This window comes from Lepidochelys olivacea (genome assembly GCF_965140295.1).
Source record: "Lepidochelys olivacea isolate rLepOli2 genome assembly, chromosome: 17".
Taxonomy (NCBI): Eukaryota; Metazoa; Chordata; order Testudines; family Cheloniidae; genus Lepidochelys; species Lepidochelys olivacea.
Genome location: NC_140427.1, coordinates 6,794,839 through 6,811,782, shown reverse-complemented (window position 1 = coordinate 6,811,782; position 16,944 = coordinate 6,794,839). Strand labels below are relative to the sequence as shown.

General features: G+C 39.3%; 1 protein-coding gene across 4 annotated transcripts in view; it reads right to left on the bottom strand.

Moving 5' to 3' along the window:
* The window catches only part of USP32 (ubiquitin specific peptidase 32), a 153,092-nt gene that overhangs the window by 111,948 nt on the left and 24,200 nt on the right, over positions 1 to 16,944 (bottom strand). For all 4 annotated transcript variants that reach the window (XM_084650999.1, XM_084651000.1, XM_084651001.1 and 1 more), the window contains exon 2: positions 8,825 to 8,952. In XM_084650999.1, coding sequence (XP_084507125.1) covers positions 8,825 to 8,952 — 128 coding nt within the window. The remainder of the gene's footprint in view (positions 1 to 8,824; positions 8,953 to 16,944) is intronic.

Here is a 16,944-nt window from a genome sequence, read left to right as displayed (position 1 = left end):
CTCCAGCTGGTAAGTCCAGAAGCAGTGAAACTAAAAGTACTTCAGATATTTAGAGAGCATTCTACAATTTTGACTCGACTCTTCCTGCCCTGTGTGACTAGCAGCTTGTTCCAACCCTTCCCCCTTCCTCAGTCTCTACATCTCATCTTCACTCCAAACCTACCCTTTTTTACCTTCTTCTCCCTGGTCCTGTCCCCCTCATCCAACCTTCTCTTACTTTTTCTTTCCATTTAGCTTATCCTCTGCTAACCAACCCCCACCTCACAATATCTTGGCACTAACATGATGTTTGTCACCATCACATTGTTCTCTCTAGTTGTTTGTTTTACCCCTTCATCTGTCTTGTCTATTTAGACCCTAAGCTCTTCCAGAGAAGACCATATAGTATTTTTTTATACAGTGTGTAGCACAATGTGTTGGCCTTTAGGCACTACCATAAAAAACAGGATTACCAACAGTGTTCCAAGCATTCTGAAGACAAGAAAACAGTTTAATTGTGAATAAGTCATAAAAGCATTTGACTGGTCAGAGAAAGCCCAGTTTACAGGCCCCACTGAAAGTCTTCATAGCCCAGTTCAAGACCAAACATCAACATCCAGTCAGTCAATTAAAAGTTGATGTCTTAAAAGTAAAATAACTTAAGAAACATCACTAATTGCTTCTAATCCAATATTCCAGTGATTGTTTATATTATCTACACATGGCCTGAAGGTTGCCTTCTCTTATGGTTAAGTTAAGCTGTTATTTGCCTTTGGAATCTGCGTACACTTGACACAAAATGTTTCCCCCTACAAAACAAAAACACAAACCTTTAGAACCCAGATTAACACAGAACCGGTTATAATGTGGCTCTACAAAACACCAAGGATATCCACAAGGCACAACGAATAATGAAAAAATTGGTCTATAGATCTGAAATGCTATTAAATTGCTCTCCAGATGCAAGTTACCGCTTGAGAAAAATAACTTTGGCTGACTACTTATCTCCATCAGCAAAGTTAATTTATTCAGTTTAAACTTTTATGAATGAGTTTTTTTTTCCTATCATCTGGAAAACTGCTCAAGCTTCTATAATCTGGAAAACTGCTCAAGGGGTAACACACTGGTTTTATTATGCCAACAAACGTAGTACAAAAGAGATTTCTCCAGACAGAGGTAGATTTTCAGTGCGATGCATCACGTTTTATCCATCCAACTCACATTATTGCTAATGAGAGTTCAATGTCTAATTTTTTTAATGAAAATTTTATACCCAGAGTCTCACTCCATTTCTCTCTCGTGGAATATTCTATCAGCAAACAAAACAAGCTAAACTGTATTATTTATTAGGTTTGAAATTCAGAGTTTGACAGCGGGTAGAGATATTGAAAGCCAGTAATAGTGGAGAAAGGATGTGCAGGAAGTTAAGAGAATTAATGATGGTAGGAGGTATGATTACAAGGTTAAAAGAACCAAGAGAGATTACTGAAAATTCACCATGAGAAAGATTTAAGATTAGCCTTAAAACTCAAAAGATAGAGTTGCAAAACAGTAAAATTGAAGTTTGATTCAGTGTACACTATTAGAACTTCAAAATTCAGTATAGCTCTCTTTGTTCTAATATTCTCCTCCCTAGTTGCACACAAGTAAGGAAATTCTATTAGTTTATTAATTATATATTTCTTATGATGTGGTTTGAATATTTCTGTTAAACCCAGGCTAATAAAACTTCAGTGTATTTATTTCTTGTGCCCATTCTACTCTTTGCTTCTGTAAATATTTATTTACCATTTCTTTCCAATATCTGCAAGGGAATAAGCCAACAACGTCTTTACCCATATTTTTATTTGAAATCTTCAATAAAATATTTGATCACAATAAATAAGCATGCAGACAGTGCCTCTTATATTAGATTTCCAACTACCACTAAGCATCAATATGATACATTTCAAAAACAGAAAGAGCAAAACTGAAAGTTCCCATTATTCTTTTCACATAAACCTCTTAAGAGGAGTATTTTATGATGAGTTTCAGTACATCACAAGTGACAATCACTTATTTCAGTTCCTTGTAACAAGTCTGTGTAAACTAAAACTTCAGGTGTTTGTTTTAACTGCTATTTTAACAAAACCTGATGTCTGCACAGAACTTGTATGGTATATTGGCAGATTATACCTCTTAAATGAGTGCAGCAGAACCCTGTAACTAATATTTTTGCTAGCCAAATCCCATTTATCTATGATCTTTTCTGTAGTTTTCTGAGAAAACCAGGGAGGTAAGAGAAGACTAGCTCTCCTACTTCCTCCCCTCCCTCACCCAGGCAAAATTTCTCTAGTATTGTATAGCTTAAACAAAATAAAATGAAAAATAGAAGATTTCGTCTATGAGCAGAAGTAACATTCTCACTTTCAAGGTTCAAGTTCAGAATGAGTCTAGTCTGAATATGAAGTCTAATATCCACTCCTAATGGAAATGGCACCTTTCCTATCACATTACTTAATATTTTTGGTAGTTTGGTTGTATCAATTGCTGGCAAAGTAGTGCATCAGAAAAATTTAACTCTTGGACAACTTTTAATCAAAAGGTTTAAAACATTAAGAACTAGACTAAAACACTGATCGCACAGTGTGAGGTCAATAAGAGCGAAGAAGAGGATCCTATATTGGGTGCAAACTTAAGTTTATCAAACAAACCACTAGGGGATGGGAAGTTTATTTTGAGCTTCTTACACAAGCCTTTAATGAATGAGGGTGTCATTTGGCACCTAAAACGTCACATGGTAGTTGCTAACAAGACATCTCTGAACAGGTGATGAGGTTTCCTAGGAAGCAATAAAAATTAGGCTCAAGTTTCAGGTGTGTACATTGGTAGAAGACGGTCTGTGAGACACACTGTGGGCTGATGCCATATGAACAGGCCTGTTAATTCTATGGTCTGTGTATACTGGAATGACATCCAGCGAAGTTGACACCTTATCTTATCATGGACATGCTACATATAGCACTTTCAAGGAAGAAGGAAAAAACTAAATACTAATCATGGACAAACATTGTTAAACACATTACGTCAACTGTTTAACTGAGAATAGTGTTCTACTCAATCTGACTGACTGCGAATTTTAGTTTATTAGTATTTACTTCAGTATTTATTTAGTGGCTAATGCAATATCAAAAAGCATAGCTTTTAGGCCAGAAGAAATCCAGCCAGATATAATTTCATAGGACTACTCAATTAATACACTGTATCTTCTCTGTTCTACTCAAATATTTTAAAATATACTGTGTAAAAATTGCCATTTAACTGCTCTAGTCTCAAATATGAAAAAACTGCATTTCTAACACTAACAAATCTTTTTTAAAGTCACACACTTGGAATCATTTGAATCATTTATTTTTCCTGTTGTAAATTGCTAAATAATTTGATTGTCTTTGCTTTGTTTATAATCTTAGCATTATTTAGTAGCACAGGACACCTTAATTCTGGTATTTTCTAACTTCTGAGTGCTTGACTTTGCAATCTTTATCCTGTTTTTAATGAAGGTTTTCAGGTGTAGTTTCCTAGGTTTTTAAACTATCAAACTGAAACCAGATAATCCCACATGCTGGAATTTGTGGAGACCCAGATGGTTCATCAGATGGGTTAGAACCTTTAGAGAGCAGTTATGCTAGTGGAGTAATTGATAGCCAAAGTACTCATCCCCACCTTAACATCATTTAGATCAATGGTTAAAGATTAGAGGTCTCAGAATAGAGCTTTGAGTAACTAATCTTTTTGCTTGCTTTCCCCACTTCCCAAGCCACCCAAGACAAGGAGTTGTCACTTTGGATGGGCTATCACCAGCAGGAGAGTGAATTTGTGTGGGGGGGTGGAGGGTGAGAAAACCTGGATTTGTGCTGGAAATGGCCCACCTGATGATCACTTTAGATAAGCTATTACCAGCAGGACAGTGGGGTGGGAGGAGGTATTTTTTCATATTCTCTGTGTATAAATAAAGTCTGCTACAGTTTCCACGGCATGCATCCGATGAAGTGAGCTGTAGCTCACGAAAGCTCATGCTCAAATAAATTGGTTAGTCTCTAAGGTGCCACAAGTACTCCTTTTCTTTTTAAAATATGGGTTTAACCAGGCCCTGATTTTGTTTGAAGAATCTAATCAAGGTACTCAGTTCAGAGAGATGAGTCACAAGTGTATTACTTAAAGTATATTGCCTGACTGACAATTATTAGGCATATTTGGACATTTTAATGCTACATAGTTTTGAGGTGTCACGGTCTCAGCATTTAGCCAACATAATCCTGGTTCTTGCATTCATCTTGGTTCACTGACTGAAATCTGAGACTTGCTGTCAGGTGGAGGGCAAGTTAAAGTAAGATAACCATGACGTAGTCTCTACCAGTGAGCAATGATTTAAAAAACAGAAGACAACCAGCAGACATTATTTGAAAACAAAATCCACTGCTATCTGTGATCACATGTCTCATCACTAGAACACCACAAGATCACATGGCTCATCACTAGAACACAGTTTAATCCCTAACTCTACACTACAAAGGGAGATGAGAGGTCCAGTCTCACAGTGGAATTTTAGGAGTATTATTCCAACCCAATAACTCATAAGACAAGATACAGTTTTGTTCCTATCCAATCACTTTATAGGCTATTAATAGTGAAAGCATCCTGACCATATATTTGGAAGTTAAGATTAGAGAGATATTTCAAATGAAGAGTAAGTTATACAAAAACTTTTTTTTTTTAATTTAATGTGAGCTAGCATGTACATAGCTATTTCCTCTTGGGACTTGGCTACACTTGCGAGTTACAGTGCAATAAAAGAGCCCCAGGCGCACTAGCTCACTACCCGTCCACACTGGCAAGGCATGTAGAGGGCTCTGACTCCACGGCTACAGCGCTGCTGGTACTCCACCTCGGCAAGTGGAATAACATTTGCTGCGCCCCCGCTGGACCGCTGCCAGTGTGGACGAGGTGTTGCATTACTGCTCTCTGATCAGCCTCCGGAAACGGCCCATAATCCCCTTTAGTCAAATGGCCACTCTTGTCATTGTTTTTGAATTACTGTAGGAATGCGGATATGCCCTTTGGAAGCCCCATTTCTGACATCCGGCTGCTTATCTGCTCCGAGACAAAGCAACCATTAGTTGGAAAGCTGCATGAGAGAGAGAGGCGGGGGGGGGGGGGGGGGGTCTGCTGCTGAACTTACAAGACAGCATGCTGACATGCTCTCAGCCCCCCCAAAAACTCTCTCTCTTCCCCCTCCCCACATACACACAACACACTTCCTGTCACACTCCACCCACTTGAAAAACACGCTGCAGTCACTTGCATGCTGGGATAGCTGCCCATAATGCAATGCTCCCAATGCCGCTGCAAGTGCTGCAAATGTGGCCACGCCAGTTCACTTGAAGCTGTCAGGGTAGACAGACTGCAGCTCTTTCCCTACTGCGCTCTACGAAGGCTGGTTTAACTCAAAGTGCTCTACATCTGCAAGTGTAGCCATGCCCTTAAACACTGAACAATTTGCATAAGAAATGTCCAACTATATCATAACAGTGAATAAAATAGTCCATGCTTTCATCATCTGTTTCAGTGCTGGGAAAGAAAAAAAAAAGACAAAAAACTGATTTATAACAGGCCAAAAAATACCCATATTCATGGAATAAACAGCTATATCTTGGAGTAAATCTTGAGATCGATGCAAAAGAAACATCTGTCATATTTTACAAGGTTAATAAACCTTTTGCATTAAATATTTCCCATATATGTATTACCACGCAGACAGACAAAAGCATAGGTCCTCTAGTTGGTGGGGAAGGAGAGCTAATAATTGAGGACATTGAGAAGGCTGGGTTGTTTAGTGACCATTTTGCTTCAGTCTTCACAGAAAATGTTAATGCTTACAGATAATCAACACAATATTAACAACAAGGGGGAAGGAATGCAAGCCAAAATAGAGAAAGAAAAGGTTAAAGAATATTTAGGTAAGTTAGATGAATTAACATTGGCAGGACCTGATATAACTCCTCTTAAGGTACTTTAGGAACTGGCTGAAGCAATCTCAGAACCATTTGCAATGATCTTGAAGTACATTATAAGAAAAGTTAGAGGAGGACAAGAGAATAGTATCCATTGTTAAAAAGGGGAAAAGAGGACCTGGGAAGTTTTAGACCAGTCAACGTAATTTTGATACCTGTTGAGATACTGGAACAAGTTACTGATCAACCAACCTAGGGGATAACAGAGTTATAAGGAATAGCCATCATGAATCAGTCAAAACCAAATAAGGCCAAATCACCCGAATTTCCTTCTTTGACATAGTTACTGACTTAGTGGATAGGGAGGAATCAATAGATGTGATATAACTTGATTTATACTTTTGACAGTTCAACAAGACATTCTGATAAGCCAATTAGGGAAATGCGATCTAGATGAAATTACTATAGTGAGTGTACAACTGATTGAAAGACTGTACTCAGAATAGTTATCAATGGCTTGCTGTCAAACTGGGAATGCGCGTCATACAGCAGTCATCCTGAGTCCAGGACTACTCAGTGTTTCCATTAATGACTTGGTAATGGAGTGAAGAGTATGCTTACAAAATCTGCAGAGGACAACAAACTGGGAGGGGGGTTGCAAGCACTTTGGTGGACAGGATAAGAACTCAAAATGACATTGACAGATTAGAAAATTGGTCTGAAATCAACAAAAATTCAATAAAAACAAGTGCAAAGTACAGTAAAAGCTATTTTATCCAGCACATTGGGGGTGCTGATAAGTGAAAAATGCCAGTTAACAAAGAAGGAGGGAATTTGGGTGCAGGGGGATTTGAGGTTGGGGCACAGGCTCTGGAAGGGAGTTTGGGTGCAGAAGGGGGCTAAGAGCAGGGGGTTGGGGTATGGGAGGGGGTTCGGGATGCCAGATCCGGGCGGGGGGGGGGGGGGCACTCACCTCGGGCAGCTTCTCACAAGTGGCGACCTGTCCCGGCTGCTCCTAGGCAGAGGCATGGCAGACGGCTCTGCACACTGCTCCCACCCCGCCCCGAGCACTGGCTCCACAGCTCCCATTGCCCAAAAAACATGGCCAATGGGAGCTACAGGGGTGGCACTTGTGGACAGAGGTGGCACGCAGAGCTGCCTAGCTGCGCTTCCACCCAGGATCAGCAAGGATAGGTCACCGCTTGCGGGGAGCGACACAGAGCCAGGTAGGGAACCTGCTAGCCCCATGCCAACCGGACTATAAACCGGACTTTCTATGAAGATTAGAAATGCTGATTTATAGAGCTTTCTGGTTGGTACAGGGCCAGATAACACAGCTTTTTACTGTACTTCTCTTAGGAAGGAAAAACCAAAAACACAACTATAAAATAGCAAGTAACTGGCTAGGAGATAATACTGCTGAAAAGGATCTGGGGGCTACAGTGGATCACAGATTGAACACAATTCCAATCAACAATATGATGCCGTTGCAAGAAAAAGGCTAACATTCTGGGGTGTATTAATAGGACTCTCATATGTAAGTCATGGGTGGTAATTGTCCCTCTAGTGGGCACTTGTGAGGCCTCAGCTGGAATACTGTGTTCAGTTCTGGGCACCACACATTAAGAAGTGGACAAACTGGAGAGTCCAGAGGAGAACAACAAAAGTGATAAAGGTTTAGAAATCCTGACCGATGAGAAAAAGTTAGAAAAACTGGGCATGCCTAGTCTTGAGAAAAGGAGGCTGTGATAACCGTCTTCCATTATGTTAAGGGCTGTTATAAAGTGGACTTTGATCAATTGTTCCCCGTGTCCTCTGAAGATCGGACAAGAAGTAATGGGCTTAATCTGCAGCAACGGAGATTTACGTTAGCTATTAGGAAAAACTTTCTAAATATAAGGGTAGTTAAGCTAAGCCTTCATAATTGGAATTTTTTAAGAACAAGTTGGATAAATACCCTTAGGGATGGTCTAGGTTTACCTGGTCCTGCCTCGGCACAAGGGGCCAAATTTGATGAATTGAGATCCCTTCCACCCCTACATTTCAAGGATTATCTTTTAAAAAAATTAGATGTATGTACTGTGTATAAGATCAGCAAAATTGAAGATATTATAAATATATAATTAGGAATGACAAGCAGCAAGATCTCAGCTTAAAGTTCTGGCTAATCTTATTCTTTTCCCTCCAGCATTCAGTATTTTATTAATTTCTCTCTCAAATCACTTCAACACTGAAAAATAAAACATTTTTCTGAACATCCATATTAAACACACAAGATGGTAGCGTGGTGGTTTTTTTTGGTGGGGGGTTACACAATATTTTTATTTATGGAGCACATTTTGTTTCTGGATATTTTTCTGTATTATGTATGAGTCTTTACAAATACAGTTAAGTAATCTTATTTGATTTACAATCTTTTAAGACACTTAAATTGTCAGTAGAATTCTGGAGTAACCAGAAGTATGGGTACCTTTAAAAACAAAGAAAGCCCCACCTTGTCATGAGAACTCTACAGGGTCAAGCTCCCACCTCAAATCAACATGAGTCTAGGATTTTGACTCTTTCGAAAATAAGACGGTATGCCTCTCCATTCCGTTTCCCCAAGCCAATCTCAGGCTGCCAACTGAGTGTAGATGGACCTCATTGTCACTTGACAGCTATTGCTCTCTCTTGATTAAGCAACATTGATAGTATCTGACCAGAATCGTGGCCAACTGTCCCCAGCCAGAAAAAGTGAGCTGTAAAGCTGTATTAAAAATGGCATGCTCATCACAATTAGGATGGATGTATACTCACACATACATACATCCTCTAAGGAAAACAGTAAATATATAAATATAGATAGATATAATTACCTCTGCAACTTTTGGAGGCACTCCATCACCAAGCACTTCCCTAATGAAGCACTGCTGGCTCATGTAACATGAGAGTCCACAAGTTCTCTTGAAAGCATCTCTCAGACGCTTTAGTTCTACATCTGTAACTGTATTAAGAAAAAAGAAATTATAATCAAGGGAGATGTGCAGGAAGATTTAGCAGCTTTAACTGCACTATCAAGAAGTCCTTTCACAGAGAAATAAAAATTTCTAAAACATATCCTCTTGTCTTGCAATAAAAATACCTAGATAAATTAAAGAAATTGTGTATTTAATTTATTAGCTCTCATTAGACATCTGGAAAAATATTCCAGAAAAGGAGTGAAAAGTCACATAGAACAAAAAATTAAACATCAATTGAATATTCTCTGTATAATATATATAAATCTGGACTGAGTATAAGCCAAACGCATGATCTGTAACTGATAGTTGCCAACATGTAGTTAAGAGTTGAACTAGCCAAGCTCCTTCATGTAAGCAGTTTTCATTTACCAAATAAAAAAGTCTGCTTGTGTGCTATATAAAAAAGAGTTTCCGCAAATCACCACCTACAGAATCATAATACAAAAAGCATTAATAGAAAACAGATCTAACTATATTATGGTTAAGTTTTGGCAGGAGTGGAAAAATCATTTTTTAAGTTTTTCTTCCACAGTCACAGCTGCAAGCTGATTTCTCTACTGAAGCGTATTTGCACCAACCTACAACATATGACAAAAGGATTGATGGGTTCCCCTTTTACATGCACACAGGCTTCCTCTTGCCTGAAGAACTGGTCTTTGATTTTAATACTTTACACTTCCAGCATCTTTCTAATGAAGTTCTTCAAGGTCCTAATTCAGCAAGGCACTTAAGCTTGTGCTTAACTCATGTGCTTCAGTGCCTCGTTTGAATGGAAGCCAAAATGCTCTGATAAAATGAAGTCTCAGAACCCTGTGAGATTCCATTCGATATCCATTTTATAAAGATAACGTTCGGCACATTTCTGTTCCTTGGTCAAAATGCAGTGTAGCTGTAGCCCTGTTAGTCCCAGAATATTTGAGACACAAGGCAGGTGAAATAATAACTTTTATTGGACCAACCTCTGTTGAAAGCCTCTCTCTCTCTCTCTCACCAACAGCAGGTGATCTAATAAAAGATCTCACCCACCTTGACTCTCTAAAATGGGTCAATGACAGAACTAGGAACAGAGCCATGGAGTTTTGATTCCTGTTGCCTACTACAACACCACTCTCGCCCTTAAGACAATCTGAGCAGCATTACCCCCACTTCAATCCTGCATTTAAGTAGTGTGTTAACAGACTTCTCCTGCTGACTTAATGTAAAAAAAAAAAAAAAAAAAAAAAAGAGGGCGAGGGCGTGTTTAGAAAATAAAGTCCTCTGTTTCTGTCAATGAACAAGTAAAACTGTCCCATACCTAAACTTGATAATTAGGAGTATCTAAAACCATTCCCTTGCCAATGCAGGAACAGTGTCTAGCAGATTTTCGAAAGCACATTTATTATAAGCTATTATCAAAACCCTTTGAATCTCTCCTCACCCAAGTATGTGTTCTAATCACTCTCCATTTATATCCTAAGAGAAAAGGAATAAAACATTAACTGGAATTCCCATCCCTAGGCTGTGTCAGACTGAGACAGGTTTGTGACCCTATTCTGCCATTAGAAGACTATATGACCCAGATCACGCATCAGTGACATTGTGCTGCAGAATAGAACCATTTTTCACACTGAAGCCAGAACACAAAGCAAGCAACATTGGATGCAAAACTAACATTACCACTAGGGCATTTTTCATCGTCTTCATAAGATTACTCAAACCATCTCCCCTCTTGAAGGTCTATAAATCAGCAGCTAAACAATAACAAACATGCCTGAATGGTTATTGGGGTTTAGGGCTTTGAGTGTTAGAAGCATACAGCACACCACAGATTTCATTTCCAACCAGCATCCTTGAAGATTACAACTTGTCCCTTAACTCACTGAAGATTCATTGTCACTGTTTTGTCAAAATATTTCTCACCTATTTTGAAATTGGTTCACATTTAAATTAAAAATCTACCTTTCATTAATAACTATGTTCACAAGAAACCCCCATATTTATTTTCATATATATTATTGGTTCAAGACAATGATACTGAAATTTTCATATGCTTTTTTTAAACTAAAAACAAGGTTTTAAAGGTTATGAGAAATGGGGTGATAAAGAAAGAAAAGAAGCTATTTTGACAGCATTAATGCTGTCATGAAGAGATAGTTTTGATGTAAGGATTTTACTTGAGCTATTGCCACTGCATATCATACTGATAAAACAAGAACTGACATATAATTAGGTCATCTACTGGCAACGGCATTGTTATCTGGAGCATAAAGTAACATTTAAATTTCATACTCCCATATTAGTTTCTGTCTATATAGTCATTCCCAATTTTTATTTCTTGAGAGAAAGTAGGATTCTGTGTAAAGTTTTGCTAAAACACCACAGTCTCGTTAGAAAATTCTCTCCTCAGCATTTATCTGGGCACAGGAAACAGCCCAAAGAATAACCTCCATAGCTGTAGGTTGCCCCCAACCTCTCCTGAAGAGTGGGGGACAGGACACAAGGCTAGAGATTCTGCCCACCTGATCCTGTATCTCACCATAGCCTTCAAATATGTAAGGAATTCACGTAGCAAGGCTCCATACATACATACAGACTAAGTATTTTTGTAGGAGTAAACCAAGATAAACCAAGATACCTAACTCTTGTCCAAAAGCTAAGTGTGATGAGAACATTGGATGTCCTACAAGATTTAAGTTCAGGACCTTCACGGTATTATTCTCTGAAATGCTTCCAGTTCCACATGTAGGGCTAGAAAGACAGGCAGAACTACCAGGTCTAATTGCATAGAAGAGACATTGGTGAGGGGAGGACAAATTTATGCTCATTAAGAATGGGGAACCTTCTGGGGAAGGAGAAGCCTACAGAGGAAACATAAGCTCCACCTTAACCAAAATGGAACCAGACTGTTGGCATGTAAAATTAAGAAGGCGGTAGAGGATTTTTTTAAACTAAGGACTCGGGGAAACCTGACAAGTATGGAGGAGCACATCCCTTAGGGATGAATTTATTAAAAGGTGAGCTCTATATTCTAATATACGGAATAGGAAAGAAGTTGTTAAAGTACGGGTAGAAGCTAGCGAGGAACAGCCAAACACAGAAGTCCAATTTAAACATAATTCATGAAAGCAACTAAATACTGACAATATGTACAAGGGCTTATATATAAATGCTAGAAGTCTACATAAGTCAAATTCTAACAAGGAATAGGAAGGAATAGGATAGGATAGAAGAATAGGAAGGAGCACAAACTCTGGCAAGTAAAATGTAAATGTTTAATAGAACAAGACAAGAAAAAATTGGAGAAGCAAGTTGCTAAAGATGCAAAAACTAACAATACAATTTTTTAATTTTAAAGTGTATCAAAGGCAGGAAGCCTGCCAAACAAGCAGTGGGGCTGCTACATGAGAAAGGTATTAAAGGAGCACTCCAGGAACACAAGGCCAAAGGCCCACTTAGTCCAGTATCCTGTCTTCCGACAATGATCAATCCCAGGTGCCCCAAAGGCAATGAACAGAGCAGGTAATCATCAAGTGATCCATCCCATCACCCATTCCCAGCTCCTGGCAAACAGAGGCTAGGGACACTATCCCTGCCCATGCTGGCTAATAGCAATTGGTGGACCTAGTCTCCATGAATTAATCTAGTTCTCAAAGTGGGTGCTGGGCAACAAAATTGCAGATGAACTTTAACATTGATAATGCAAAAGTAATGCATATTGGAAAAAATAATTCCAACAATACATACACAATGAAGGGTTCTAAATTAACTGTTTACCACCCAAGAAAAAGAAGATCTTGGAGTCACTGGATACTTCTCTGAAAACATCCACTAAATGTACAGAAGTGGTTTAAAAAAAAAAAAAGCTAACAGTATGTTAGGAAAAAGGATAGAAAAGAAGACAGAAAATATCATAATCACTATATAAATCCATGGTGCACCCATACCTTGAATAGTGTCCAGTTCTAGTTATCCCATATCAGAAAGGATATAGTGGAATGTGAAAGTGTATACAGAAGGGCAACAAAAATCATCAAGGTTATGGAACGGTTTCCACATGAGGAGAGCCTGAAGAGATTAGGGCTACTCAGCTTAGAAAAGAGGCGACCATGAGGGGATATAATAGAGGTCTACAAAATTATAAATGCTGATCTGAATACAGTGAAAATTGAAAAAGTGAATAGAGAAGTGTTATTTATCCCTTCACATAACACAAGATCCAGGGGTCACCAGGTTTAATACAAACAAGAGAATGTACTTTTTTCACACAATCCACAGCTAACCTATGGAACTCATTGCCATGGACATTGTAATAGCCAAACGTATAACTGGGTTCAAAAAAGGACTGAATAAATTCATGAAGGATAGGTCCAACAATGACTATTGCCAAGATAGTCAGGGACACAACCCCATGCTCGCGGAGACCAAAAGCCTCCAACTACCAGAAACCAAGAGGGGAAGAAAGGGGTGGATCACCATAACTGCCCTGTTCTGTACACTCCCCCAAAGCTCTGGTATGGGCCACTGTAGGAGACAGGATACTGGGCAAGATGGACCATGGCATGACCCACTATGTTCTTATGTTCTATTTTACAGTAAAATAAAAGTATTATTATGAGACCTTTGAAAAGGGGTAAGTGTCTTCCAACACAAAAAGAGAAACTTTCTCCTAGCATTGTATTTTTCCACACTGTTGATTCCAAATCCATTTCTTTTAGTCTCAGTATAAAATCAATCCAATCTTTGTTGTGATTATACAGTGAAGAAAGGCCAAGAAAGATGTTTAAACAACATAACCTAAATCTTGCGTTACCAGATGCTTCAGGGTTTACATAGGTAAGATGATGCAATATGTACACCCCACTGACTTTCAAGGACCCAATTAATGTATTAAACACACCAGCTTGATGCATGGTTACTTAATACAATCCCGTCACTCCCAATGCTTTAATTTAATGCACTAAACTAAGTTAAACACCACTTCAGGTTCAATTTCCTAAAAGAGGTAAAATGCAGAAAGTCAAGGAAATGAACTGACAGTCAAAACATACGTAAGTCCTTTGGTCTACTAAAAGCTTTTCACATTTTTTATTAATTACTGCATTGCTGAATTAGAATACAAACCTGAGCATTGTATGAAGAGACACTGCCAATGATCTGTATTTAAATAAACATCGGCTTCATAAAAACGTCCTGAGGGGTAATATGAATTACTTACATTGAGCCCTTCTCAACCACACCAACAGGAGCATATACCTTTCCCCCCGCCCCCCTCTACTGAGCAGAAGCACAGCAAAGGAAAGAACCCCGAGTGCACCAGCCTGGTAGATACAAACATGAGAACCTTATCAGTGGTGGTCTATAGTCTAACCTGAAAGACTATTAACAGATTGGAATATGGCTTGAGGTTTACATTGACAGAAGCATGCACTGATCCAGAGCAGTATTACATAGCCTTCTTCTGAGTCAATAAAAAGCACATTTCCAAAAGGTTTAATTTCCTTTCTTCCTTCTCCTTCCCATACTCCCAATATTAGTACAAAAGGTGCAAAATGACAACTTTAGGGTAACAACTTTATCTTGCAACTTCTCACTTCCCTTCTGTTTTTTTTTTTAAACTGGATCTCAGCCTTTTGCTTCTGAATCCCCTCATGTTCTAACTTCCCAATGCATGTCCTTTTCTCTACAGTATGCCATCAGAAGCAACACACACTCCTACATGGGACTGCAGTTGCATGCCTACAAAGCGCATGTCCCCAGCTGTAATGGCAACCCCAGCCACTTAGGAAGAGAATAGGATAGGGCAATTCCAGTCAGTTTCCAAATGCTAATACTGGTGCTTCTAGTTACTGTAAAAGCACTACACAACAGAAGCACAAGCACACTCCTAATTAATTATATTTAAGATTTTCCTGCTTGGTTAAGTGAAAAAATGCAGCATACCATGCCCAGTTTAAATCTTCAATTACTGTTGTAACAGAAAATTTCATTTACCTGATAAATGTGAATTGGCTGCATATAATATGCTAGAATATAAAGCGACTTTTACTCATCCAAGTGCTTTCCTAGTCATAAATTTATTGGGTGCTCCTTTATAAGATTTACCCGTTTTAATAATTAAAACAATTCATAATCTGGCAACCTTAACTACAGCCATCATTAACACTTCTGCTATAATTTATATAGCACCTTTAAGGGGCTGCAGAGGAAGATTTGGCCTTCTCCCTCCTTCCATCACCACCTGATCCTCCTGTTCCCATTTCAGGTATCCTCTCCCTCCACCAGCCTGACACCCATGTCCCCTACACTAGACCTCTCCAAATCTGAATTAGTGGCATTATGGCCGGGTGCCTGGGGTTACAGTGCCACTCGAGTTTGTCCCAGCCAGCCCCATCACACCTCCAGCTTTCATCGCAAGAGTGCTCTACATATAATGTATATATAGGAATTACTACACACACCACTGAACTGCAGCCTTCTCTGTGTTTAATATCTCCTCTAATGTCGAACAGCACATAATATTTCCTGTGCTAAACTTGTGTAGTGAAGAACACTGAACTAAACAAACTGTGGAGCAATTCAGGAAGCTGAATATAATTGTGCAAGTTTGAATTGGACTAGGAAACCAAGAATAAACCTCTACTTGTAAGCAGTGGGTACTGCAGCTGGGATCATGCCTCCCTAGCCAGGAAGACAGACTCACAGCTGGCTGTCTCTAAGCTACCGCAGTAGAAACAGCAGTGTGGACGCTATGGCACACGCAGGGGCTTAGGCTAGCCACCCAAGGGATCCCCTGGGTTCAAACTTGGGTGGTCAGCAGTAGTCTCTGCCCACGACACAACATCCACACAGCTATTTTTTGCCCGCTAGCTTGAGAGGAGCGAGCAGCAGGTCTGTCTACCCAGGCTGGGAAGCTTGCTCCCAACTACAGTGCAGGCATACCTTAAGTGCTCAAGATCTCTGTTTTAGATCTCATCCAAAAGGCTGTCCTGCCTGCAGCATACTGACACCTAATGCCATGAACGACACAGAAGTTATGTCTACGCTACAGACCTCACAGCAGCACAGCTGTACTGATCCAGGTGCCCAGCTGTAAGATCTCATGTAGCCATTCTATGCCGATGGGAGAGCGCTTGTGGAAGCTTTATACTTAAATCTCTAGTCACTCTATCAAGTAGCTGAGTCATCTGAAAGTATAAACTCCTTGTCACAAAGGTCCATAAAACACTACCAGGATTTTTTTTTTATTTTTATTTTTAATGGGAAGTTTGGATTTTTTTTTTCCCCTCACCATCATTGCTGCTTGACAGATATACCGCCACTGCCCACACCCAACTGCAACTGGAAACTGAAAAAAGCAGATTTTCCCTTTGACTTACCGACCCCATGCACCACTGTATTTCTCTACTATTGAAAAATTTTAAAAAAAGACAAATTTAACAGATCTGGAAAAGCTCTCCTCTACTTTAAGGGCATCTGGACAACAGTTAAGTTCAAGAACTGTTCTCCTTGTAACATGCCTATTCCTCCTCTATTCAACTCAACATCATACATGGTTGCATACCTCCTGAAAGTCTTAATATTTTGGAGGCAGGCCTGAGTAATCTTCAGAAGTCTGAGACCAAAGCACTTAATCTGCTCCCTTCACATTTTCTCTATGGCTTCCCCTTGCTTACTTCTACCAGTGTTTAACCCCTGGTAAGGAGGAGGGCGATTTTAATTGTATTATTTGTATTACAAATAGTTCTTAGAGATGACGGTCCCACTGTGCAGCGCCTAGCACAAAAGAAACAGCCACTGCCCTGAAGAGCTTACTATCCACGTTCTTCTCTTTCTTAGGCTCTTGCTTAAAGATGCACTTCCCAATCCCTTTTGCTCTGTTAGTTCCAAAGATGTTCATTCGACATAGGAAAAATTCAGCTTCACGCACCCAGGAATCATCATGTTGGGGCTATATGTTCATTTTTATTACTTTACAAATATTGTCTTGGGCATACACT